The sequence below is a fragment of the Leucopleurus acutus genome (assembly GCF_964270905.1).
Source record: "Leucopleurus acutus genome assembly, chromosome: 3".
In the NCBI taxonomy this organism is placed as follows: domain Eukaryota; kingdom Metazoa; phylum Chordata; class Mammalia; order Artiodactyla; family Delphinidae; genus Leucopleurus; species Leucopleurus acutus.
Genome location: NC_139145.1, coordinates 3,473,905 through 3,501,833, shown reverse-complemented (window position 1 = coordinate 3,501,833; position 27,929 = coordinate 3,473,905). Strand labels below are relative to the sequence as shown.

Genomic DNA, 27,929 nt, shown 5'->3' with positions numbered 1-27,929 from the left:
CAATTCATTTACAAGCATCTCATCACAGTGCCTGCCAGGGGTCTGGAGAGCACAACCAGGCTTTCCCCGTGCAGGTCATCACATCACAATAATGCTTTATTAAGGGACAGAATAATATGCAGCTTTGGGGGGGAAATTTTTACAAATCTCAAAAAGATCTAATCAAGCATCCTATATAAAACTTTCCAAACTTCCAGGGAGGTCTGCAAAGCAGGACAAAGTGCTCTTTACACAGGAATCGGGACTTTCAAGTATCTGAGTGGCATTGAAAATACCCTAACCATTCTACGTACATACACGGGCCAGTCGGGGCGCTCAGGAGGGGCCGAGTGAGCTGGAGGCCACGAGGCTCTCACTGGTGTTCATTCCCACAGACCTCCCAGCTCCAGGAGTTGTTCCACACGGGGCCTGGATGTCTGCAAAGCAAGAGAGGGAGGAGCTTCAGCCGCCGTGTCCGCTGTGGGGCCGGGCAGGCTGCCCGCTCCTCACTAGAGCTTCGGCCGCGTCCACCTCGAGCCCGTGTGCTTCTGTGGCACTTTCCAGCGGCTTTACCCTTGACCCTCCTGAGCAGGGGAAGCCCGTGGCAAAGATGAGGAAAGTGGGCAGCAAGGCCCAGTGGCTTGCTGGAGCTCGTGCTGCCGAGGATGGCCGGCCTGGGGCTCACTGCCCCTGGGAAGCTTGGTTCAGAGGCTGCCCCTCACCAGTGCCGGCGCCCTACCCCGGACCCTCCCTCCCTGACATGGCTCATCACCACCAACCTTCAGGTCTCTGGTTTCCTAATTGCAGCTTTCAGACCAGGGCAGGCGGCCCAGGGCCTGGGCTGGAGCCTACTGCCTGCACCACCATCAGACCGGCCCACCCAGCACCTTCCAGGACCTCCTCACTCAGTCCCCGTTAGTCACAAGAGGCAAGCGGGAGAGTGACCGTAACCATTCTTCCCTTTCCTGCCAGCCTGAAGGAAAAGAGGAGGATTTGGGACCCTTCTCACCCCCAACATCCGAGATGTCCATGATCACACAGTCGCCTTCCTCCTCCTCCTCCTCCTCTGTGTCCGCCTGGAAGCCGTCCAGGTCCCCAGCTCCGACCTGAACAGACAAGGTGCATGGCCGTCAGCAGCGGCAGCAGCAGCAGACAGGGACGGTGTGAGCCCTCCCGCCACCCACTTCCCTACTCCTGACCTCCTCTGCCCATCTTGGCAACAAAGTTTGAGGAGTCTGTTTGATGGGTTATGATCCAAGGAAACATTGGGGGAGTTCTCTCAAATGAACTAATTATGTTCAGATTTCTGAAAACTACCCCCATCGTTATTTACCTGATTACAAAAATAATTTGTTTATTGTTTTTGAATTAGAACTCTGGGTTTCCGGTTTGGTTTGAAAGACAGATGGATAAAGCACACACTTTCTCTGAATTATGATTTGGACTAAGTGGCTGAGAAATCAGTTGGTCAGTGTTTCTTCTCTGCCCAACAGCTTCATCCCCTCTGCCTGATGCTTGGTAACTCTCCCTCTGATTGAGGCTCCGACCAGTTCTGCCCGTGAGGACACCATCTGCACCCTGTGGACAGGGGTTGGGAGGGGTGGGAAGGCTCTACGGAGGGTGGGATTTACAGTGAGATTCCCAGGCTGTTTTCATTGGCTTCCACCAGAGGGAACAGAGAGACAGACTGTGGAAAGTAACAGGACCGACTTTATACATCACCCATCCACACACGGCTCACACTCTGTACATGAACAAAGAGCCAGCAGAGGCGGTGGAGTTGGGGCTACTTCCGCGGGGAGGCTATTTCTCAAAACACTCCTGGAGCTCCTCTGCTACAGAAGTCTCCGTTTGCCTGGAAAAGGGACGACAGCACACCGGGGCTGTCCGCCTTGCCCACGGTCCCCCAGCCTGGCCGGCAGACGGGGCTCAAGCTCGCAGCCCCCTCAATGCTAGTGTAGAAGCTCCACGCTGGGCTCCTCGGGCTGGGAGCCACCGAGGCAGGAAAGGCCCCAGGCAGGCAGGGGCACCACTGGGGATGCTGTGGGCAGTTTCCAGCTACCTGTTTCAAGAGAGCTGACTGGCCAAGACGAACAGACAGCGCAGCTCTCCCCCACGCTGCCCTGGAGGCACTGGTTTGGGTCGGGTGAGCGACGGGACAGATGTGTCTCTTGGAGCTCTCCCCAGCCCCCGGGCCCTCCAGACAGGAAGCCAAGGGCAGACAAATGAGGACTTCTCGGAGGAACCACTGCCCACTGCCCTGCAGGCACGCGACAGGTTTCAAGCCTCTGAAGTGAGGGTTCAGGACGGCGCCCCAAGTCCTGCTGCGCTGAGGGCCATGGGACAGCTCGCCACGCTGCTGTCACTACTGCAGGGGAGGGTGGAGCGCCGGAAAGTGAGCCTCCGGAGTAGGAAGACACTGAACCACAAAGCATGGAGACTGGAAAGGGCAAATGCAGCCCCTGCCCATGGAAAAATAAGACCAAGGCCGAAGGGTTGAGCTGCCGTGGGGCCACACACACACTTGGTGGCAGAACTGGCACCTGACCTCAGCCTGCTCGATTCACTAGATCATGGTACCTTGTAAACCCATAAGGTAGCATGGCTACTTTGAACTCTAAATGAAAAGAGTTTAGAATTCCCACAAATTGAAAAAGCCCAACCCAAGCTAAACTATTCATATGCATTTACAGTTTAGCAACAATTACCCCCAAGCGTGTGGAAGGATCAGTTAGTGGCTTTACCAAAACGCAAGGGGAAGCATTCCGCATGCTCCCAGGCCTCCTCCAATCCCGACCTCAGAAACTTCCACCCGTGGCTCCCACTTTATGCTGACACCATGCAGCACAGGCCCTGCTCAACGCACACCCAGAGCTATCCTCCCACCCGCCCTTCCAAATCAACCAGCATTTTGTCGGTCAAGGTCTCATTGAACCAGCCTCTCTTGCAGCTGGGGTGGCTATGCCAGAGCATTCCAGCCAGAAAGATAAGGTGGAAGTCTGCCTCCCCTCCAGCCAAACGGGAATCCTCCCCAGGGTGGGCTTGGCCATCCTCGTCTTGCTGGCTAGAGGTGCAGGAGCCGTTCTGCCACCATGAAGACAAGGCCACAAACTAAAGCAGGAGGGAGTGCGACAGGAGGTGCTTGGCCCTGGATGACAATGTTCACAAGCTCCGGACTTCTTGTTGCTGGAGACAAACTCCCATGAGTTTAAGGTGATGCAGGGGGCTTTATACCTGAGGCCTGCACAGTCCCAGGGGACCAAGTGCTGTCACAAGCAGGGTGTCCCACCTTGAGCACTCAGAGGAGCAGCTGGGATGACTCCCCACCACCCTGAAGAGCCGGTGCTCTGAGCTTCCCTTCCTGAGATGCACCCATTGTGCTGGCCCACGCTGTGGTCCTGGCGCCTTCCCACGGGATTCCCTGAGAAGGGGCTTTTAAACTGCAGACTTTAGCACCTACCCCACACCCACTGAATCAGAACCGCTGGGGCCAGCACACCCAGAACCACCGGCTGTGTAGCCTTCCGTGTGTCCCCGCCACACCGCAGAGCCTCTTCAAGGCCTGTGACGGGGAGAAGCCGCACTGACTGCTGTTCACGTGTGTCTCGTGGGATGAAAGGCGTCACTGACTCTCATGAATCAACCCCTCTCACCTGAGGAGGGGCACCCAGTTTATGTGGGAGCATCTTCTCGTTCCTGGTAGCTCAGTAAACAACGAAGCACCAATGAAACGTAAGAATCCACGTCAAGTGCCTGGCGTGAGGAGTAATAAGGGCTAAACAGTCGTTTTCCACGTAGAGAAACACAGGCAATGAACACGTGTGGGGACGGCCACACCAGGAGAGGAAGAGCAGAGAGGGGCTCAGGAAGACAGCTGTGTCTCTTGCGAGAATCTAAGGGAGGGCTGATGGGGGCAGGAGCCCACGAACACTACTTGGATAAGGATACTAAGGAGGTCTTCCAGACCCAGCCCCTTTCAAACGGGCTCTCTGGCCAGTTTCAGCCAGAGCAGCCACACTCGCGGTCCTGCCAAGATTGTCTGGCTAATGACATCGACCGTGAAAAGGCTCTGCGGCTTGAACACAGCTTGAACACATAACGGATTGTTTTGGGTCAAGGCCCAGGGAGGGAAGTGTTTGTGGGGCTGGGGCCCCCAACTCCTCAGCAGGTGGGCTCCCCCAGTACCAAGCCGTGTCCACAGGGACAGGGGCTGGGGAGTGGCAGGAACAGCCGGCATGACCACACCGGACGGTTCTGACGGTCCCTCTTGCTGTGACAGTTTAGGAAGCAGGTTTACGTCGCACCCGAGACCTCATTGGTCTGTGGGCTGCAGGGAGAAGGCTAAACATCAGTCCAGGAGCCGTTGCCCCCCGGCCCTGCCCCGGGCCTCCTCACCCCGCTGGCCACACACTAACAGCAGAGGAGCAGGGGGCGGGGGGGGGGAGGGGGGGGCGCACACCGGCACCCCTCTGTCTCCGTCACCACCCAGCCTTCAGCAGCAGCTCCTGGAGTGGCAGCGCCCCCGAGGAGAGCCCGGGATGTGAGTGGAAGACCCAGCTCCTCCTCGTAAAATCAAGTCTCCCCACATCTCTAGGTCTGTGAGACGCCTGCTTCAAGTGAGGACCCGGTGGGCTTCCCTGGTGGTGCAGTGCTTAAGAATCTGCCTGCCAATGCAGGGGACACGGGTTTGAGCCCTGGTCCGGGAAGATCCCACATGCCGCGGAGCAACTAAGCCCGTGCGCCACAACTACTAAGCCTGCACTCTAGAGCCCGCGAACCACACTACTGAGCCTGCGCGCCACAACTACTGCAGCGTGCATGCCTGTGCTCCGTAACAAGAGAAGCCACCGCAATGAGAAGCCCTCGTGCCGCAACAAAGAGCAGCCCCCGCAATGGGAAGCCCTCATGCCGCAACAAAGAGCAGCCCCCCGCTCACCACGACTAGAGAAAGCCCATGTGCAGCAAGAAAGACCCAAAACACAGCCAAAAATAAATTAGATTTTTTAAACATTAGAGGCTTCCCTGATGGCGCAGTGGTTAGGAATCCACCTGCCAATGCAGGGGACACAGGTTTGAGTCCTGGTCCGGGAAGATCCCACATGCTGCGGAGCAACTAAGCCCGTGAGCCACAACTACTGAGCTTGTGCTCTAGAGCCCATGTGCCACAACTACTGAGGCCACGTGCCACAACTACTGAAGCCCGCGCGCCTAGAGCCCGTGCTCCACAACAAGAGAAGCCACTGCAATGAGAAGCCCGCGCACCGCAACGAAGAGTAGCCCCCGCTCGCCGCAACTAGAGAAAGCCCGCGTGCAGCAACGAAGACCCAACGCAGCCAAAAGTAAATAAAATATAAGGAATAAAATCTATCTTTAGAAAAGAAAAAAGTGAGGACCCAGTGCTCACACCACAAGGTTTCCAGTAAGAGTAGCTACAAGATGAGACTCATTCACGCCCACATTCCAGTAAGAGAAAGAACAATCAAATGTGGACCCAGGCCGAGGCTCGGGCCCCAGCCTCTGGGTGTCCAGGCAGCACTGGAGACTTCACTCTGGGGACCAGCGTCTCTCAGGAAGCCCGCCCACCACCAGGCGAGGGCAGGCCTCTCGCAACACGTGTCCCCACGGGGCCACGCGCTTCCTCCTCCACGCGCTGTCAGGCTGCAATCACGTGGCTGGCTGTCCGCTCCACCGACGCCCATCTCTGTCTCCCATTAGATGGTGTTTTGCTCACCACTGTCTACAAGGCCTAGCAGGGTACCTAGTGCAGAGCAAGTGCTTAATAACTGTGTTAAATGAGTGCAAAAACTAAATAAAAGCCACGACGTGGAACGTTATTCAGCACTAAAAAGAAATGAGTTCTCAAGCCATGACAACACAGGGAAAAAGTTTAAAGGCACATGACTAAGTGAAAGAAGCCCATGGAAACACTAAACGGATGAGTGGCTGCCAGGGGTTAGAGGGAGGGAGGGATGAATAGGCGGATCATGGGGGTTTTTAGGGCAGTGACGTTCTTCTGCATGACACTGTAATGCTGGATACAAGTCCTCATACATCTGTCCAAACCCACAGGATGCACAGCACCAAGAGTGAACGCTAGTAAACCACAAAGTCTGGGTGACAGTGACGTGTCCACGTAGGTTCATCAGTTCCAACTGCTGCACAGCTCTGGCTGGGGACACTGATACTGGGGGAGGCTGTGCGTGGTGGGGGCAGGGGGCACACGGGAAATCTCTGTGCCTTCCCCTCAATTTTGGTCAGTTTTGTCACCCAATTTTGCTATAAATCGAAAACTGCTCTAAAAAGAAAGATTGTTAAAGATAACAAAGCCGCTGCGGGGTCTCACCTGCCCATCATGCCGGCGCTTCTTCATGAACTGCGTGATGCACATGCTGCCCACCGACTTCCTCTTGAGCGAGACAGGCGTCCCCTGGCTGGGCCCTGCGGCGGGGACGCTGCCACTGTCCTCCCTGGTGGCCGAGGGCACTGTGGTGACGTAACTCCACTGGCAGGGCACGGGCAGGTGCTCCTGGGCAAAGCTCTTTAGCACCTGTGGGTGGACGTACCAGCACATCCTGTAGTCGGGTCTCTTCTCATACACTGAGTTCTCAGAAATAATCCGCTTGAGCCTGGCCTTGGAGGGTACGGCGGTGTCCTCGCCGGCGGTGGGGGTCTGTGGACGGGAATGGCCAGGGCTCGGGGGGCTGGCGGCGCTGAGCTCAGGGCTGCCGGCGTCCTTGCTGAGCAGTCCTCGGCGGCAGCACTCCTGGAACTCCCGGATGATCACTTTGCTGCCATTCACATTCCCGTGCAGCAGCGGGAGCAGCTGGGCCAAGACTGGCAGGGAGGGGGGACATGTGGATGAGACTCGGGGCGGGATGGGATAAACGTGGCACCCGGGTTCCCCAACCTGTCACCGAGGCCGAGAAACACGGTCAGCTTCGGGTGGCCTTTTTTTCCCTTCTGGTTTTATTGAGATATAATCAACACACAGCACCGTGTAAGTTTAAGGTGAGCAGCAAAATGCTTACTGACATCACGAAATGACCAACCACGATAGGTTTAGTGCGGGTGGCTTTTTATGGGTGGACTTAAGACACGTGAACTTGCTCCAGAAGAGATTCTGAGAGGCCCAAGCCCCAGGAGGCAGGACTCGTTGCGATAAACTGTCATGTTTCACTTCATGCGCCTGTTTCCTTAGTTAACAGTCCTCACGTTCTGCTTCTGAGTGGCGGGCCCTCCCTGGCTTTGAAGAGCTAGGGATGTGTGTGCTGGTTGGGCAAACGGGCCGACTGAAGTGGCTGCCCTGTGCTGCTCCCGTGAGTGTCACAGAAAGGACACACGTGCTCAACAAGCGCTGGCTTTGGCTATTTTTTTGAAGAACTTCTGAATTACCACGCCACGTGCCTAGGAAGTCTCCTGCCTGCCCTCGGCCTGGAACTCCCTGGGCCTGGAGGAGGTGGGAGCCCGAACCCTCCGTCCCCACCCGTCCCCGGCACTCACTCTGCTGGTCCTTCTTCTCTTTCTTGGAGGCCTTGGGCGTCTGCTCCTCCTCGGGGGGCGCGGTCTCCAGCAGGCAGGCCGTGAACTGCTGCAGCACCTTCAGGTCAGCTCCACTATCCCTGTCGGCCGCCCAGACACAGCCGATCTTCACGGGCTGGAGGATGCGGAACCTCTTCCCCTTGGCCAGAAACTCGTCCCACTCCTTGGCCTTCAGTTTCTGGCGGACCTTGTGGTTCTCCGGGTCGGCACACTCCTTGCAGGTTAGAGAGGAGCAGACGCTTGCTCAGGGCCCCCCTCCCCGGCACCCGTGGTCCCAGCCTCTGGGGCAGTGAGGGCACGTGCAGGGGCGGGCCGGTGAGGAACGGCGCCCACCCAGCTTCCAACCCCCGATGGGTGATGAAACGGGCAGAGTATTTTCGGATTGAATGATAACTGGCACTTTCCCCCATTTGGTACCTTAGGTGCATCTGCCCCCTCTGGCCATCCCTGGGTAGTCACAGGTATTTTTTATTACCTCGCCAGTAAGCCTCTTAACGCCACTGTGGGTTTTCTGATTAACATGTGATCCTGAAGCTGAAATCACCATGCCCGGCCCTCTCCCACCCCAGACTGGTGCCACTGTCTAAGGCAGATACACTGCGGGCCCAACGAGACCTGTCTGCCTCGTTGGCTGGGAACGTACGAAGAACACAGGCCCTGCAAGTCTCGCTCTGAGACAAGTCACTCCCACAGTGGCATCAGCCCTGTCAGCTTCCCCACTACCCAAACACCACGACCTGGTAGGCCTTCGTGAGTCCTAGAAACGGCTCCCTCAACAGTCCCACCATCTGGCAGAACTGAGAAAGCTGGGGGGGGCGGCAGTGCTGAGCCTCTGAGGCTGTGGGGAGCGAGGTCTACGTGGAATCGGCCGTGGGGGTGGGCTGAGACCTATGTCACCACCCCCAGGTCGGCGGCCACCAAGCTCCGGACCCATCCCCTCCCCGTTCACTCCTCACCTCGGTTACTCCTTCATCCTCAGACAGGTACCCATGGGGCACGAAGAAACCATCGTCCTCATCCTCATCCTCTCCCACCTCATCGTCGTCATCCTCAAGAAGAGAAAAAAGTACGTTCATGTGTGGAAACAACACGTTTCACGTAAAATTTTAACCTGTGAACATCTAAGAAAGAAAGAGCCTCCTACTGCTTCCAGTCTCATTGCTGTGCACACCCTGAGGATCAGCCAAAATCCCATTACCCAGCCCCCCAATCGTGCTCCAGTGGGGGTGGGGGTCAGGCAGGACACAGATAAGCACGGCCCAGACGTAAAGCAGCGGGAATGGTGGGCCCCTCGGTGAGGCAGCGAGCAGGCGGGCCCGTCCACCACTAGGCAGGTTACTGCCACCCAGTAAGGTTTTCCCAGAACAGCCGTAAACCCGGATGCTGTGTGTGAGGGAGCCTGGCCCAGAAGCCGTAAGCAGCCCGGCCGTGCTCACCCCTTCGCTGTGGGAGAGGGACTCCCCCGGCTCGTCCTCCTCCCACTCCTCGTCGCTGTCCACCTCGTAGTCAAGGAGGCTCTGAGGGGGCAAACACGCGGTGGTCACTGTCGTCCTCAGGGTGGAAGGGGAAGGCAGAGCACGAAGGCTAGAACACTCAGGGAGTTCCCGGAGCCCAGTGACAAGGGCACACTGGGAAGGAAGTGCAGAGGGTCGGGAGCAGCTGCCCGCACGCTCACCCGGTCCTGGGCCCAGGGGTCCCTCGGGTGGATGACCGTCGTCTTCCTGTTCCACGTCCCCCAGTAGGCCGGCCGGTGGTTCTCGGAAAACTGCAGCAGCTTCATCCTGCCAAACCTCCTCCTTTCGGGGACGCTGTCCACTTTGCTGCTCTCCAAGATCACCACGCCGCTGAGGGGAAAGACCCCCGCTCAGAGGCCCTTCTGTGGCTCGCGCACCCACCACCAGCGGCCTTCCCCCCAGGGCAGCAGGCGGTGACGGGCAGCCCCAAAGCGGAGGCACCACCTGCCCCGAGGCAGGCTAGCATTTGCTCCAGGGGCGCGGCGCGAGGAGAGGGAGGAGCCCGACTGTCCAGCAGCTGCCCCACAGCGCGCACCAAGGCGGCGTGTGACGGGTAAGCTGGCAAGAGTGGGGAATGTCCCTGCCCTGCCGGGAGGCCGGCACACACAGCCCGCCCTCCAAAGCAGGGCTTTCTGCGAAGCCACCACACCTGGGAGACTCTGGAGGCTCAGGGGAAGCCGGAACAGAGAGGTCTGGGGAAGCAGCCGAGTCTGGGGCCTGAGGCCCGGGTGGGAGAGGACCGGCCAAGGCCACGGGACACAGGAGCGACCAGAACACAGGGGTCTGCCCGGGCCGCCCAGGGCTCTCTGACATCACCAACGGGCAAACGGCAGTCTCCGCCGGCACTAACCTGTTAAAAAGCTCTGTGTTCTGGTTACAAACCACGGTGGGCCCGGACCTGAGGGGCCGCCGGCTTTTCAGATCTTTCAGGAAGGAGAATTCGCCGCTCTGCTGCCGGAGGAGCTGGTCTAACTGGTCACAGAGATCTTGGTCGAAGGCGGTCCGACAGCGAGGGGCGAGGACCATGTGCTCTTTGATTTCAAAAGGGGCAAACTTCCCACAGGAACCGGCCAGGGTCTGAAATGGAGAAGGGGCATGATGGCACCTCTACTGCGACACACCCGCACACAGCAGCGGTGAGGAGGAGCCGCCGGAAGTGAGGCCCGGTGCTTTCGAGTCGTCCAGGTTGGGAGGTCAGAGGAGACGCGTACACAGGCCACACGCTGCTTGATGGCATTTACGTGGGTTTCTGGAAAAGGCGAAACTACAGGGCCAGAGACTGTGTCGGCAGCCGCCAGGGCTGAGGTGGAAGGAGGGAGCCGTCTCGGGGGACGGAAATCCTCTACATCTTGATGACGGAGGTGGCTGCAGGGCCACCTGCAGAACTTGCTGATCAGTACTCCTGAAAAGGACGGATCTCACTGGATTTTTTTTTTTTAAGGATAATTAGACCTTGATGAGCAAACAGAGACCTAGGAGAGTGACCCGCCACACTGTTACAAGATGACTCGAAACAGAGCTGAAGCCTGATGTGAACCTGAAACATGGGTGTCTGTATCCTAAGAATCCTCCTCAGTAAACCCTGGTAGGTTTTTTTTTTTTTTTGGCTGTGCCGGGCAGTATGTGGGATCTTAGTTCCCTGACCAGGGATGGAACCTGTGTCCCCTGCATTGGGAGTACAGAGTGTTAACTACTGGACCTCCAGAAATTCCCAACCCTGGTAGGTTTGAGTTCCCTTCTTAGAGCTCCTTCAGCATCGTGAATGTCTGTGTCAGCGGATCCTGAGGGTGGCAGCAAGTGAGGACAACATGGGGGGTCAGGAGGAGCGTGTACGTCTCTGAGGTTGGGTATAAGAAGGCCAGCCTTTCACCCCAGCAAGAAAACAACAGCTGAGGCCAGCACCCTCACTGTGGGTCGCATGGCAGGGTCACCCAGGAACTGTTTAAAATCCTGATGCCCAAGCCAGGCCCATCAGGTTCTCTGGGATGGGATCCAGGCTCCAGTGATTTTTTTTTTTTTGCGGTACGCGGGCCTCTCACCGTCGCGGAGCTCAGGCTCCAGACACGCAGGCTCAGCGGCCATGGCTCACGGGCCTAGCCGCTCCGTGGCACGCGGGATCCTCCCGGACCGGGGCACGAACCCGTGTCCCCCGCATTGGCAGGTGGACTCTCAACCACTGCGCCACCAGGGAAGCCCCAGGCTCCAGTGATTTTTAAAGGTCCCTGGTGAGTCCAACACACAGCCGAGGCCAAGAACCAGCAGACTGTTCTCGTCACTAACAGCTGCTGGGAACATCGGGTATCCGTACGGGAAAACATTAGGGCCACGCCCCAATCCACGGGCACAAAGAATTCCAGCTAAGCTAAGGAACTAAATAAACATAAAAAAACAAAACTTAAGCTAAAAAAAAAAAAAAAACTGGAAAAAATTAAAACGTGTCTAACCACAGGATACATAAGGCTTTCGAAGCAAAAGCCAATTACGATAAAAGAATAAAAATGTTCACATTAAAACGAAAAATTTCTGTACAACGAGACACCATCAACAAGTCAAGGGGGAAGGAATGGACTGAAGGAAGTATGTGTAGTGTACCCCACCAAGAATGAAAACCCAGACTATATAAAGAGCCAGAGATAGGGGAAAAAGCCTATCCTATAGAAACATGGGCAAGAAACAGGAACTGGCAAGTCACAGAAAAAGAAAGAAAATGGCAAGCAAACATGAAAAGATGTTCAACTGCACTGAGAATCAAGGAAAAACTAAGTGAAACAAAGATACGTATTTTTCACCCATCAGGTCGGCAGTTATAAGAAAATTCGTCACACCCAGTGCTGGCAGTAAGTAGGCGGAGAGGACATATTTTGACGCACTGTGGGGACGGGAGACTGTCCATCAGCATTTCCTGCTGGGAGGGCACTTGGACAATAACAAATACAACTCTGTCAACGTTGTGTCCCCCGGACATAGTGGCAAGTCCGCATCCGGAGAGGTGTGCTGCTGACATCCATGCACCGCTTGGGGGGGATCAACAGGGGAGGGGGATATCAATGATGATGCCACCCACACCACGACACTTTACGCAGCAACGAAAAAGAATGAAGAGAGGCCAACATGGCAAGAATCCAAGATAGGGCTAAGCAAACAAAGCGGTAACATAATAAATTCATGATTTGTTACCTACATAAATACACATATATACGAAGGGATGCACATGCCCAGAGAAAGATCTGGAAGGACACCCTTGTATCAGAGGGGGTGGGTCACACCTCTGGAGCATGGAGGGATGCGGGGGACGGAGGTCTGGGGTCTCCACAGGCAGAGGATGGTCTAGAAGGTGACCGGATGGCAGATGGGGAAGCAGAATCCTGTGCTGAATCCCACATGTTTTATGCTCAACCTTGTCTCCTATGTTGAGCAGAAAATCTCCGAGGGTGAGGACCGGGTCTTTCTCCCTTACACCTTCCCACACGGCTCCCACCACAAAACTGTTGACGAAGCAACTTCTAAACGCTTGGCAGTTTTAGCAAACGTGCCACTTTTTGCCTTTTTGAGCACACAGTGAATGACAAGATATTGAACCTCTAGATCCTACCAGCGATCAAAGCTCCCTGGGCAAGCAGAGGCTCCTCTTGATGAAAGCAGAGCCAGTGGGTCAGAAGACGTCTTTTTATTTTTCAAAAGGAACAGCCTGACAAAGGCCAAAAGTAAAGCCAAAGGAAGCCAGTTGCTCACCTTGGGGGCCTGTGGAGTCTTTGGTTTCTGAAAGAACCTCGTGATTTCCGCCTTCTCGGCTTTAATGCGCTGCAATGTAAGAGAAGAGGAGGATGAGGAAGAAATAAAGAGAAACTGTTTTAAAACATGCAAAAGCCCCTAGAACTGAACCCCAAGCATTTTTAGGTTGAAAGCATTATTTTGATGTTAGCTCTCAAAACCCACAAGTGGGTACCAGGCAGTCTCAAAAGGTCAGAGCTGCAGAAGGACCGGGATGTCAAGCCAGCAGGCACGTGTCAGTCCCTGGGCCCCCCACCCCGCTTCCCACTACCTCCGGGATGATACCCGATATCCAGCAGTAGTCAGGCAAAAGACCCCGCTTCTCAAACACAAAGGAAGATGCAAGTTCTGGGAGAACATGCTACCTTTTCTTCTTCTCTCAACCGTTTCTCCTCTTCCTTTTTCCGCTTCTCCTCCAGCTTAGCCCTAAGAGACATCAAACTCAGTTTCACCAACCAGCACAGGCCCGGCCCACGCCCGGCAATCGTCCCCGAGGCATGGGGAGGGGGAGGGGGAGGGGGAGGGGAGGGGGAGGGGGAGGGGAGGGGGAGGGGGGGAGGGGGAGGGGGAGGGGAGGGGAGGGGAGGGGAGGGGGGGGAGGGGAGGGGAGGGGGGGAGGGGAGGGGAGGGGGGGAGGGGAGGGGAGGGGGGGGAGGGGAGGGGAGGGGGAGGGGAGGGGAGGGGGAGGGGAGGGGAGGGGGAGGGGAGGGGACGGGGGGAGGGGAGGGGAGGGGGAGGGGAGGGGAGGGGGAGGGGAGGGGAGGGGGAGGGGAGGGGAGGGGGAGGGGCACGCACTCCAGGGCCTCCTGGCGCTCCTTGCGCCGCTCCTCCTTGCGCCGCTGCTTCTCTGCCTTCTCCTTTTCATCCTTCTCCCGCTTCTCGCGCCGCTCCTTCTCCTTCAGCTCCTTCTCCTCCTCCCTCTTCTTTCTGGCCTCCTCCTTGGCCCGCCTGGCCTCCTCCCTCAGCTTCTCCTTCTCCTCCTTCTCGGCCTGGAGCTTCAGCTGCTTGCCCAGGCGTTCCTTATCCTGCACGGGAGACGGTCCACAGCTCAGCCCCACGGATGCCACAAAGGGCCGTGCCAGCGTCCGGGGGCGGCCGTGCGCAAGCGGAGGGGAGGCACAAAGGAACCAGCCCCGGGAGCAGCCTGCTGGTCAGCGTCCTTACAAAGAGGGGGCTTTTCAGTCCCCTACATTTCCTTCTGTCATGAGAAAGGCGATGAGGGTTAGCCGACTGCCACAGGACCTTCTGGGCAATTCAAAGTAAGATGCGTTTAAGACACCGTCTTCAAACGTGGGATGAGGGTCAATTTTTACTTAATTAAAAAAGACTAAGTAAGCACCTCTAGGCTGCCTACACCGGGTACCTGCTGTTGGATCTGAACTGCATTTCTGCTCAGCAAGCTGTGGTGAAATAAAGACACAAAAACACCCACAGGTTTTGCCTCCCTACCTTCAAAACAAAAACATTTTCCTTCCCATCCCCCCAAAACTATTCCAGACAATAGGGTTTCTTTTCTTTCTCTTGAAATGGGAGAGTGGGATGAGACAAGGCGGGGGAACCTGACGAGCAAGTCTTAAAAACAGGGGGGGAACTGAGACTTCCCTGGTGGCGCAGTGTATAAGACTCCGCGCTCCCGATGCAGGGGACCCGGATTCAATCCCTGGTCAGGGAATTAGATCCCACATGCATGCCGCAACTAAGAGTTCACATGCCACAGCTAAGGAGCCCGCCTGCTGCAACTAAGACCTGGCGCAACCAAATAAATAAACTAATTAATTAAATATTAAAACAACAAAAACAAAAAAACAGTGGGGAACAGATGAGAACACATTAAAAAATAAAAGAAAAAAAAGTTTTTTAATCTTTACAGCCATTTCTCAAAAGAAAAAATTCTTTTTATCTTTAAAACCATTTCTCAAAAAACCAACCAAACAAACATTTCTTGGGATCTGAGAAGGCCAGATGTTAATAAAGGACCCAGAGTGATCTCTATGACTATGGCAGTGCCGTTTCATCACCAGCAGGAGGAAACAGCTAGTTTCTTGGATATTCTTTAAAGCGGGAATATCTTTAATCACATCAGTTCCTCATTCCAAAGAATTCGTATGTGGCCTGGGGCGCTGGGCTATTATATAATTTTGATTTTGTATTAAACAAGTTTCACCTCCCAGACTGAAGGGCATTACCTTCTAACATAGCACAGGGTAATTCTCAAGGACAGGAACCACCAAAGATGGGCTTCTCACCTTTGGCAGAAGCCCGACAACTCAGCTTTTGGTATGGGCCTATGATCATGCCCTTGTGCCTAGAGAATATCCTACCCTCTGCCCTGATCAACCTTTGCTCGCTTCACAAGAGCCATGGAGGCATGCTGGTAGAGATCTGAGAAAGTCCTTGCCAGGTACCCTCCGCACGTGACTCGTGGGATACCTGAAGAAGGGGCTGGTCTGGATCGAGTAACTGAGTTACGAGACCAGCCACAAGTGCCGGGTGGTGAGGAGGAGTCTCCCCCTGCTAACTACGAGGACAGGAGGCTTCTGGAATCAGGCCCTCCCCACTCCCGCCCCACAGGTGCCCATCTCTGAAACTACAATGAAGAATGAGATAAACTCTAAAATCAAACCCAGCCATGAGGCAGACAGCACAGGAAGTGCCTGGTGAGCGCACAGCCAACTGTCATCAGCGCCCGTTCCGTGAGCTGGTCGGGGAAGAAGGCCATGGCCTTCTCTGCAATTCATCCAGTAAGGAAGAAGGCCCCTGCACTGCTGGGTGTGAAACATGGTGACCTCCAGATAACAGAATGGAAGACTCAGCAGGGAACCACTAAACAGTAATCACCCATCTGATGTAGGGGCCACCATGGTACAGCACCTGGGAAGGGATGGAACTTCAATCTATGCACGTAGGAGGCTGGGGTGCAGGGAGAGCCACTGGGTTCTTTTTAAGACAATTTTAAACTACAGTGGGGCTGCCCAACTATTACGACACTCAGAACTAATTATAATAAGAGCTTAGAAAAGCCTACGTGCAAAACCTTGGGATTCAACAAACCTAAAAATGATGCAACCCATAAGCACAAGGCCCAGTTATGCAAAATGAAGCAAGAATCAAAATAATGCTCAGAACAAGCAGGGGAGAGTGAAAACGGGGCCAGAGAAGGGCAAAGGGCTTTGCTTCCTATTTACTGCAAAAAGCGCACCCGGGGAACTTTCTATTTCAGGGGACATATCTTACTCTTTGCGGTCTCATCTTGTTCTTCTCTGCAGAGCCTCTGACCAATTTCTTACTTATCTGAAAGGAAAGACATTGATCTATAAACATGGGTTGTTTCAATCACTTTCACACGTTTAACATACCGCACAGTCCTTGGGGAGGGCAAGGAGAAAACAATGTAAAACAACAACAGTGAAAACCTTTCCGGGTACCAGTTCCAGCAAACAGAACCAAAACTTCTTAGCTGGGTCACAAACTCCAACGCATGTGGGGATAAAAGGGGAGACTGAGAGGCAGGTAACCAAAAAACGTAGGAGGCCAAGCTGGAAATAAGAAGCCACAGCCAGAGGCCTTGGTGTCAGGGAGACACAGAGTGGTAGGTCTGTAGGCACCTGGAGAGGAGGCGCCCTGGCCGCAGAGGACGGAGTCTTACAGGCACGCAGCCCAGCACTGCTGCTGCTCCTTCTGCTTCTCCCCGGAGAGGCTGACAGTGGAAATTTCCTGTGTGAGTACAGGCCCACCAACACAACGCCATTTTCCCAACAGCATTTGCTCCCTTTGTGGCTCTGTGTCACATTTAGGTAATTCTCACATTTCAAACTTTTTCATCATTATCATACTTGTTATGGTGATCTGTGGTCAGTGATCTTTGATGTTACTATTGCAAAGATAACGACTTGCTGAAGGCTCAGACAACAGCGTTATTTGCAGTGAAGTATTTTTTAATTAAGGTATGTTCTTTTTTCAGACATAATGCTACGGCACACTAAATAGACTACAGTACAGTGTAAACATAACTTTTATATGCACCGGGCAACCAACAGATCCACGTGACTCACTTTATTGTGATACTCGCTTTACTGTGGGGGTCTGGAACCAAATCTGCATTATCTCCAAGGTCTGCTGTAATGTCTACAAATCAACACCCCGTGAGTCAAGTAAGACACGTTTACAGGCTGGATTCCCATGTTTGTACCCCCTGCCCAGCTCAGCCCTGCTTCTTAGAACACAGAGTAAACGCCCAGGAAGAGAAGTCAGCTGGCCAGAGGTGGCAATCTCGTCTAGAACCCCTGTGTTCTAGAGCACAGCATTCTCTATCGTCCTGCTTCAAATTGATCATGGGCTACAAGGACTGACCAAGACGCACGGGCACGGGTGGACTCCCTCACCGTGCTGGCTAAATGGTCCCGGGTAGGAATACGCACAAGGAGTCCAGGCTACTGGCCTAAGCTACCTCCAGAGCAGGGAATCCTGGCGAACAGACCAATCATTGCATGGAAGACCAATGGGGAGAATTCAGGCTGGAAAGAAATACCCACCCGGGCTCATTTTAGACTTGAGGAGGCAGCCAGAAAATGAGACGAGGTGAAAAACCGAAAGCCCACTTCTCTTGAAATTGTCTGACATGCCAACAAAACTGTAAAAACAGTGCTTCCTCTATCTGGGAAAGCCTCGCCCTAAGACTTCCTACCGAAGAAAACTACAGATTAAGACATCCTTCTTACTCAGGACGCACCGAGTCCTTTCTGGACTAAGCCTTCCCTCAGGAGGGGGCCGCGCACCATCATGTGAAAGCCATGTGATTGGGAGAGCGTGCAATCCCACCTCACTGCGCAGGCGCCCACAGAAACGCCAAAGCCGTCTTACCAAGGGCTTAAGAAAAAGTATCTGCCTCTCCAGCATCCACTTGGTCTGCCAAGCCTGCGGGACTTGAGCCCCACAAGAAAGGATTTAACAGCAGGACTTGTAAGGTGCGGTGTCTATATCGTTGTCCTTTGTGTTCAAAGATGGTAGCACCAAACGTGACTGCCAGACCGCTATATGAGGGTGTTTGGGGAGCAAGATGCATCTGTTTGGTCTTGCCCATACTTGTTGAATTTCAGCTGCGGAATCAGTGACTTTCACAATCGTCCCCTTTGCTATGAGTCCAGGAATGAGAGAGTTGACGTGACTACCAAGAGCTGGCTTAACGATATCCAACAACCAGAGCAGTTACGATTTTATTTAAAACTAGTATCTCTATTGCTGTACCAGGCACTCGGATAGACCTTACTGAACAGATATAATTTTAATCTTGACCTTTGACCCAAGTATTTATAAAACTCTCTCAAAATATAGGCCACACATTTTACCGACCTGGAACTCAGCTACCAAAAAACAAGATCCAGGATTCCACAATGAGGTTGAAACACACACATCAACTACCCCAAAGAGTCAAGGCAGATATAACCACGTCTGTGAGGTACAATTCCTGCACTTTATTCGGGAGAATCCTACGGCCCACTCACTCTGATGTGATACATAAGGAGGTCTAATTTCTAGGCCCAGAGCAAGTAAGCAGCAGTAAGTGAGGGGAGGAGAGGTGGCTGTGGACAGGCCCCGCAGCAGCTAGAAACCTGACAGCAGAGGAGGGACAGCAGGCGGAGGGGAGACACGACCCTAACTGGTCCAGGCATGTGGGGACTGAGAGCAGGCAAAAACTGACACGCCCGTTCCTGTGAGCCTGCAGTTCCACTTAACAACTCAAGGAAGCTCATGACAATTATTGTTTGTCAAGGCCAAGCATTAGAGACAACAGAAATATCCATCAAGGAGAATGACTATGCAAACTGCAGTTTATCCACACCATCACGGGACCATCAGCGTATGATAGAGCAGTTAAAAAGAGATCTTCCCATCCCAGTGTAAAAAAATGGCTAAGACACCCTGGAATGAAAAAGAAACATATTTACACTATACGGCCCATGTAAAGAAACAAAAATGATACTGTTTATTCCTAGGGATCTCTCTCATACACACCACACAGAGAAATATAAGATGAAGATAGTGGCAACCTGGGGGACAGAAAAAAGCCAAAGGGGGCTGCAATGTTTCAGTGATCTTTTTTAAACATGGAGAATTTAATACTTGTATAATTTAAATTACCTGGGAAACAGTCCCAGAGTCTGTACAGAGGCAAGCCAAGATTCCAATAACACCACCATATCCACACAATCCTTTATGGAACAATAATCTTGAGTCATCGATAATGTAGGCTGAATTACACATCTAACTGCAAACAAACTGGAGAAATGGTTCTATCCTAGGTGGTAAAAAGCTCTGATGACAAATAGCCACATTCTGGCTAATCAAGAGACCCTAGATTATCTCAAAAAGGTGTTCCTAAATTGTTTTTCAAAGTCGGACTCTAGATACCTGGGAGTACTTTAAAAAACAAAACAGGGACTTCCCTGGTGGCACAATGGCTAAGAATCCGCCTGTCAATACAGAGGACACAGGTTTGATCCCTGGTCTGGGAAGATTCCACATGCCACGGAGCAACTAAGCCCGTGTGCCACAACTACTGAGCCTGCACTCCAGAGCCCACGAGCCATAACTACTGAGCCCGCATGCTGCAACTACTGAAGCCCGCGCACCTAGAGCCTGTGCTCCCCAACAAGAGAAGCCACCGCGATGAGAAGCCCGCTCACCACAACGAGAGAAAGCCCGCGCGCAGCAATGAAAACCCAACGCAGCCAAAAATAAATAAATATATTAAAAAACAAAAACGAAACAAAGCTCTCTCAGGACATACACACACACACACACACACACACAAAATAGAGAACCAGCAAATGCTTAGGGGTTCCAAATGCAGAGATTTTACGATTCCAAGTCCAGAACTAACGGAGCCCAATAAAAACCACACACGTGACATGGTAATAGGAAACAACCTGTAAGCCTTCAACAAGTGTCTGCCTACAGTCTGGAGAGGAGGAGGAGGAGACAGAGAGGGAAAACGGAAGAATAATAGTATTCCCCACAGTCACAGGGGTCAGGAAAAACTTGGGCCCACAGCAGGCAAAGGTGTGAAAGTCAGGTACCAACCATGAAACCAACCAACCAACCAGGAAATCCAGCACTCGTGAAAGGTGAGGAGCTAAACTGGAAAGCTGAGTGTGTGAGGCTCGGGGTGGGCTGTCTCTGCCAGGCCCTCAGGCACCTCCTGGTGATCATTCCATTTTGCTCTCATACCTGTGTTGTCACCCAGAGTCACGGGGCTCTACTCCCATCCTATGGGTGACTGGGGCGATTTCCTGCCACAGGCTGGGTGGCGGGGGTGGGGTGGGGGCCCGAAGGCTTCGCCACCTGCAGTATGAATTATCTGCAAAGCTGTGCGGTAACACTGTCTTCTAGAACATCTCAAAACTCCAAGCCTGTGTTCAGACCCAGATTGAGTGTCTCAGAGGCAGGATTTCCTACACGCAGCCCACTTGGTTTCATGTGCTCAGATGTTGCATGGCCACTCAAGCCAGCGGACAAGAAGTAACACTCTTCTGTGACAAGGCCTAATTGCATGGCTCCCCAGTCCTCAGGCTTGGCTATGGGCATAAAAACAAACTTAAAAAAAAATGAAGCTATTAAGAAGAATGGAAACATGTGTACATGTCCTGCTCTCCAGGTTCACTGGCTGTCATGAGTCATGTGACAAAGTAGCTCTGCAAAGCAGAAGCAGCCGTCTGGAAGGATTCTGAGCAACTGGGTGGACAAAACAGAACAAGATGGCTGATGGCAAGGGACTCAAACTCGGATTTTGAGAGTCTGGGTAAAAGCTCAGATGGGAGTTTAAAAAATGAGTATGTCAGTCTGCCACATTTAGAAACTTAGAAGGAAAAGAGACGACCCCGCTCTTGATTGATATTTTGTGTACCTAAAGAGGAAGGCATTTTTCCCATTCTCCAATCTCCTCAAGGAGGTAAAAGACAAGAAATGAAACCATCTAGAAACATAACTAGTCCCTTAGAGATCAAATTTTAGAAAGCAATCAAGGTTGGTGGTTTATGGTCAGATTAAGCAGGTACAGTTAGCAAATGAATAACCCACCCCAGGATCCAATCTCATGTGAAAGCCTGATGTGAACAAACACAAGTGCTACAAAACCAAAAAAACCCAAAGAACACTGTTCAACATGCTTTGGTATTCTTGACTGATTCTATCAGTTTTACCCACAGGACCTCAAGGACAGGTGAGAAGAGAGACATCGGCCACTGTGCCACTCGGAAGGCAGTAACAGAAACAGGCATTTCCAAAGTCACCCATCCAGGTCCTTAAACATGGTGCTAGGACTCTCCTGTTCTTGCCATTCTGGGTGAGGTTTTTAAGATGGGCAGGCCGTGCTGACAAGAGCTGACCCTAAAGAATGCCCCTGTTTTGTTCTCCTGCCATCTTGGGGTCTCTCCACCAATGCTTCCTGACTGCTTACTGACAGCAACGGCCCTACGAGTCTTGTGTTGGAATAGCAGGCGCGCAGGGAGCTGAAGCTAAAGGCTGAGTCAAGGGTCACAGCCGCCCGCTTATACCCGTTAGTCACTAAAGTGGCTGAGATGACCAGCACCGTTAATTAGGTGTGAACAGCGCTACCAGGATGGCACCGACACACCGGCGACTCACGGAACCATCAGCACATCGCAACGTACACACAACCAAACACCCCAATGGCTTTTGATGCCGGAAAGTCACAGGACTTGCTCTCTGGCGCCACTTGCTCGGCCACGAGCCATCTGGGGGACACAGCGTCCCTGGGTGAAGAGGGAGGGGCCGTACCCAGAAGCCTCTGGATTCCGACGGCACTGATTCGGGGGAGATACTCACTCTGCGGACGGGTGTGGAGGCGGGGAGGGGGCTAGGGCTGCTGTGCTGCTTGGCGGGTGCAGACTGCCCCTCGGGTGAGCTGGTGGGAGAGGAGGAGCTCAGGGACGAATGGCTCAGGACAGAGTCCTCTTCGGGGCTGGACTCCAGCGCCTCGCTCTCGGAGGGCACAGCCTGGCCCGGAGGTGTGGCAGGAGGAGACTTGGCTCGGGTTCTGGCAGCCAGGATATCCTGTAGGACAACCACGGGCACCTTCCCTTTGAACAGGATGCCCCTGGCCCCGCTCCAGCCGTCCTGGTCCTTCTCTGAGCACGTTCTCAGGCCACCGGTCAGCTCAGGAAGGCTTTGAGGCGAGCCCTTCTGTGAAAGTCCCCTCCTCTCCACGCCCCCCGAGTCAGCACCCCCCGCCTCCGTTTTGCACGGGAGGTCTGAAAGGGCCTCTTCGGGAAACGCCAGCTCGTCCTTCTGACTGACCATTGGCAGCCCCCTGTCATCTCCAGCTTCGTCTGTGACCCCGTTTACATTCTCCTGGGAGGGAGAGGCTGCAGAATTTAGCTTATCATGGCCCATGGTGCCGTCCGGCGGGTCACTCGAGTCCTCCGTCAAATCGATTATGACCACAGTCTGGCCAATACTGGTTTCGACTTGACTTCTTAAAAAGTTATCTAAGGGGCCCTTCCCGTTGACAAGTTTCGGCCTAAAATCTATGTCGGAGCCCATGTGACAGCTGTCCTCCAAGTGGTCCAAAGAGGTCTCTAAACCAGGGACATGACCCTGCACAGGAGCACCCTGAGCGCCCCCCATGTCGTCCAACCCGTCGTCGGTCTTCTCCTTTGAGACAAGATTCAGGCGCTTGAACGGCAGACGAGCTGAAACCAAAAGAGAAGGAGGCCGTCTGTTGAGTGAGAGTGTGAAGAGTGACAATCAATGCTTTAATATTCCACATGCTCAATGAGTAATCGACCTTGCTGTGCTTGGGGGTGGGGGGAATTTCTAAAGTTTAAAAGGGGTTATCTTCTCATTATGTACTTTTCCAACATCCTAATTAAAAGCAAAAGCAACAAACAAACAAACAAAAAACTGACAAGCTTTCATAGCGGGGACACTGCAAGAATTTCAAAGGAGAAGACACTTTCTGATCTGTTTGAGATTCAGCTCAAATTCCAAAGTTATTTATTATGGGTGGAAATCTCGTTTGAAGATAAGTGCATCTGGCTCTGAAAAGCGAAAGAGATAGATCCATTTGAGGAAAGACTTCGTTCTGCTCCCAGCATCCCAAGCTGTTAGCTCTTCTTGCCAATGAAACAAGTACCCTCCCACTGCATGCCAGCCTTCTGGCTGGTCCCAAGAGATACACAGCAATACCTCAAGAGAGTGAGGAAGTTCAGGTGAGTGACTGCCCAAGAAGTCCACATGTACTCAAATGCCCAAACATCTTATTAACTATTTTCTAATATAATAGACTCAACAAACAAACCTGGTTTTGGTCAGTTTATAAAATTATCATGCCCTTGGATTCTACAGTTTGCCCCTAATTCTTTAACCTCAGAAGACGGTTGCCCTTCTTTTGATTCCCACCAACACCAAACCTGCTATCAGTTGACACAGGAGAAGGCAAACTGCTACAGGGGAACCAGATAACCAAGCTTTGAAAACCAGAAACCATCCTTTTTTATACAGTCCAGCCACTAACCTGGCCTAAGGGTAAATCCACCCCCCTTTTTACGCGAAAAGATTTGAGGACACTTCCTGTAAAACGCTGTTCAACCAGGGGCAGCTGTGCCTGCCATGTCTGGAGACATTAAACGTCACGACTTGGGAGATGAGGCTAGGAATGCTGCTAAACTCTCCACAGTATACAGGACAGCCCCCCGTGACAAAAACATTACAAAATGTCAATAGTGCTGGAGTACAGAAATCCAACTGTAAGGGCGGCAACCTCTGGATATGCTCCTGGCCAACAGCAGTGTAATGAAACGGGTTTCCCAGCTTCCAGTTGTAAGATGCAACTGTTTTCTCTCCTTCAGCCCCTTGGAGGCTTCTGCTGGGGACCCCAAGAGGTGGCCTCTGCTCAAGGGGAATTGAAAATATAATTGAGAGGACAATGAAGGATATAAACCAGGAACAAATATTTAACCCATTCCCAGAAAGTTACCTTGTATTAACTTCTTGACTGGAAAAGCTGGTCTGTCTTTGCAATCCATGGCTGTGAATAAGTGTCAGAGGATAAGTTATTAAGTGCTGGAAATAATGAAGTAGCAAACACACATGTAGTACCTACTGTGTACAAAGTGGTTGTCCAGTGTGGCTGATTTCGCCCCTAATCCCACCTCCCCAGGAACATTTGGTGATGTCTAAGGACATTTCTGGCTGTCATGACTGGAGAGAGGGCACAAACAGCATCTAGTGGGTAGGGGACAGGGATACTGCTAAATATCCTGCAACACACAGGACTGCGCCCCACGACAGAGGATTATCTGGCCCCAAAATGTGAATGAGTTGAGAAATTCTGCCCTGGACACCGTCACAGCTCGGTTTCTTTTCCTTGAGCACTTATCACTCTGAGACTTCTGTGTTTATGTCTCCCCCCACCATCAGAACGCCAGCTTTATGACAGCAGGGAAACGTGTTCCACACTGTACCTGTGGCACGGGTTCAGGGCCTGGCACATAGTGGGAAACCAATGAACACAGTCACAGGGACAATGAAAAGAAGACTGAGTAAAAGTAGAGATGAGAGAAAACATTGTATCACTGATTTCACCATTCATATGAGCCCAAATCATCCTCCTCCAAACCAACCCCTCCCCACCAACATACCTGTAAAATTAGAATAGGGCTTATTTTCTTTCAAAACAGAGTTTATAAAAGGTACATCTTAAAGCATTTCAAGCTTGCCAAGCTGGAGCTCAAGTGCTATCAAGAAGTGATAAGGGAGAATGTTTTCCTGCACGCACACAAAAAATCTCAAAAAAAGCATAACGATATCAAAGCTGATGCAGAAATGACTATAAATAGAACCAAATCTTTGGATAAATATCTTCAAATGGCTAGAATAAGTTTAGAAGCTGACACCCGTTAGATCTGGCTTGGAAAAGTCTAGTTCAGTTATTTTGGCCAATCTACATTTATTTTTAAAAAGATACATACAAGTGAGTTTTTTTTTTTTTTTTCCGGTACGCAGGCCTCTCACTGTTGTGGCCTCTCCCGTTGTGGAGCACAGGCTCCGGACGTGCAGGCTCAGCAGCCATGGCTCACGGGCCCAGCCGCTCCGCGGCATGTGGGATCTTCCCAGACCGGAGCACAAACGCGTGTCCCCTGCATCGGCAGGCGGACTCTCAACCACTGCGCCACCAGGGAAGCCCCAACTGAGCATTTTTTAAAAGCAGATCAGGGCCTTTTAAAAAACTCAGCTGCCCTTAGATGAAGCTGCTCTCCCCACTTCCAAGCTTGGAATATAAGAAAAGTACTCAGAGACTCACATTTCCTTTCTACCCATTTAAAGATATCATTCTCAAGTTTTCAGTTACCAAAAACATGGATTTCCCCCCATCAGCTGAAGGACACATAATCTTTAGCCACGTAAATTTATTTTTAGGACAACCACAAGGACTTATTGGCATGGCCCTGAGTCACCAGCTTTGACGCAAGTGGAACAGAGGTGACCTGGGGCCCAGAAACAACCTCAGGTCGACATAAAAAGGGATCCCATCCAGGGATTCAGATTGTTCAAAGGTACACATACAAATTAACAAATACTTCTCTATAAACTTACCACTGCTCTTTATCCTGAGATTATATCCCTCCTAATTTTAGTTGGCATTAAAATATCCTTCCCTTTTATGGTGCATGGTCAAAACAGATGGTGCTTTTAAGACTTTTAAATTAAACATGCTTAATGGGTCAAATGACAATCAGTCCCAACTTTATTTATATGAATTCTATGTCTCTTTGAGATCCCGAAGTCTGGAAACAATTAGCACAGTGGTTCTCAGCTAGGGGGCCCCTTGACAATGCCTCGGATACACTTTTGGTTGTCGCAGCTGGGAAGAAGAGGTTGCTACTGAGATCTAATGGGTGGAGGTCAGGGATGCTGCTCGACCCCCCACAGCGTACAGGATGGCCCCAAATATCAGTAATGCTGAGGCTGAAAAACCCTGAACTAGACTAGTTGATGTCCCTACCAACCCTTAATTCATTCAACCAACCCATCTTTATTGGGCACCTACTATGTACCAGGCATTGTGCCAAGTGCTGGTGGTAAAATGGGAGTCAAGCAGGGGAGACAAGCCGTTTGGTCTTCCTTGGTTCACGACCCCACGTTTTGGGGGCCTGCCAGGCGCCAGAAAGCCCCCTCCCAAGACACAGGAAGCAGAAAGACAGGTCTTCACCATGCATATCCGGCAGCATCAAGAACCCGAGACCCCTACCATCCGGGCCGCTTACCTGGGCTGGCCCTGACCCGCAGACGCAGCTGTTCTGGTCCCCGAGCCCGTGTGACCCCGGACCTCAGTTTCCCCACCCGGCCACAGGGCCGCTGCAGGGTTCAACTTGTCCAGGGGACACAAACGCACTCGGTAACCTGCAAACCCGTCCCTTTCGCCTCCCTGGGCCTCAGCTTCCCCTCCTGGCTACACACACACCCGTCACCGCAAAGCGCTCTGGAAGGACAAACTGACGCAAAAGTGCCGGAAAAAAAATGGTTGCGGCTGCAACAATAACGTCAAGGAGGGTGCCCTTCGAACTGCAAGGCCTTTCCTCGGGATTGTTAACGGCTCCACGGACCGAACGCCAGGCGGGGAGGAGCGGGCCCAGGGCCGGCAGGCCCGTCCGCCCCCAAACCGCCGCCTCAGTCCGCACAGGCCGCGCGCCGCGACCCCCCTTCCCCTCGGCGTGGGCCGGAACCGACCTGCGGCCGCTCCGCGGGCGCCCGGCGCCCCGCACTCCGGCTCCTCCAGCATTGCTCTGGCGGCGTCTCGAGCTCCCCTCAGGCGGCGGAGGCGCGGGCTCCGCTCAGGCGGCCGCTGCTGCTCGCCCTCCCGCCCGCGCCGCTACTGCCGCGGCCGCAGCGCTCGTATTTGGCGGGAACCGCGGCGACCCCCGCGGCCCACGCGCGGATTGGGTGAGGCCGAGTCACGTGACGGTCCTCCTCGGGAAGAGGGGAGCTCCGGGAGCATCCTCGCGAGAGCCGAGGCTTCCATTGCTCCCATGGCTCCCCTATTGATATTCCCGCGGTGGGCGGGGCTTCTTCTCGGCCGCCTGTCGTTGGCAGGGAGCAGGCGCCCTGTGATTGGTGGTGGGTGGTGTCAAGTTGAGAGCCAGACACTGTGATTGGCTGAGCTCGTGGGATACGTCTCTGGGAGGAGGGAGGGTCAGGCTCTACGTCATGACGAAACGCTTTACGTAGGGCGCCGGTGACAACCTGAAGCTGCAATTGAGCTGAAGACTAAAGTTTTTTTTATCCTAATGGGACGTAGGCCGAATACAGCCACAGCAATTTAAAATTATAAATTATTTTTATATTAACAATAAAAATAAAATTAAATAAACTCTGGGCATCGCTTCAGAAGCATTTGAGAGGCAGTAAATATATTCAGAGGGAATGAATGAAATGGATATTTCTGGTTTAATCCTCAGGGTTTTGCACATGCTGTTTCCTCGCCTGGAACACTCTTTCCGCAGCTCTTTTCCTGGTTGATTTCTACCTAACTTTCAGATCTTAGATTGAAACCCCAGAGGAGCCTTTCCTCCCCATCCCCCAACAAGATGAAGTTCCTGCAACAACACTGTTCTTTTTCTTGGAGCAATTACAGCTTGTGTTTATTTATTAGCGTGTTATTGGTTAATGAATTCATTTCTGTTTTTGTCATTAGCTCCATGAGGGCAGGAATCGTTTATCACAGTATCCCCAAGACCTACCCAGGACAACCATTAGTAGGTACCCAATAAATATTTGAGTGAATACATAAATATCATTTAATTGAACTGTGTGATCATGTAAGTTAAAAGCCTCACACGGAACAGAAACCTTCAGAGTCAGCCTGCAAGCCTTAGGACAAGTTTTCTTCAGCACTAATTTAACCTCTCAAGCAGAGCAGAAGTGAGGAGAGAAGAGTGAAATTTAGCCCAATTTTGGAATTCTATTTATCCTGTAGATTGGATAATTAAATCAGTAGAATTGGTTGGAAATAATGTGGAAAATAGGAAATTTGAGGACATCGCTTTGGGCAAGTCATGTCTTACTCAAGGCCTCAGTTTCCTCATCTGAACCATTAGGATGTTTTCC

General features: G+C 52.7%; 1 protein-coding gene across 2 annotated transcripts; it reads right to left on the bottom strand.

The window, feature by feature from the left end:
- Positions 1-78: 78 nt before the first annotated feature.
- On the bottom strand, positions 79-26,619 carry CHAF1A (chromatin assembly factor 1 subunit A). Of its 2 annotated transcripts, none has more exons than XM_082835091.1 (15): positions 26,553-26,619; positions 23,800-23,850; positions 21,648-22,513; positions 16,038-16,094; positions 13,599-13,828; positions 13,169-13,229; positions 12,765-12,833; positions 9,883-10,109; positions 9,194-9,362; positions 8,955-9,035; positions 8,475-8,567; positions 7,480-7,732; positions 6,323-6,813; positions 980-1,085; positions 79-416 (listed from the first exon to the last, which is right to left on the bottom strand). In XM_082835091.1, the coding sequence occupies exons 1-15, from the start codon at positions 26,602-26,604 to the stop codon at positions 316-318; spliced, it is 2,907 nt and encodes a 968-aa protein (XP_082691217.1). In that variant the 5' UTR covers positions 26,605-26,619; the 3' UTR covers positions 79-315. The 2 variants fall into 2 exon arrangements, with proteins under 2 accessions (XP_082691217.1, XP_082691216.1); XM_082835090.1 differs by having other exon boundaries at positions 989-1,085.
- Between the last annotated feature and the right edge of the window lie 1,310 nt (positions 26,620-27,929).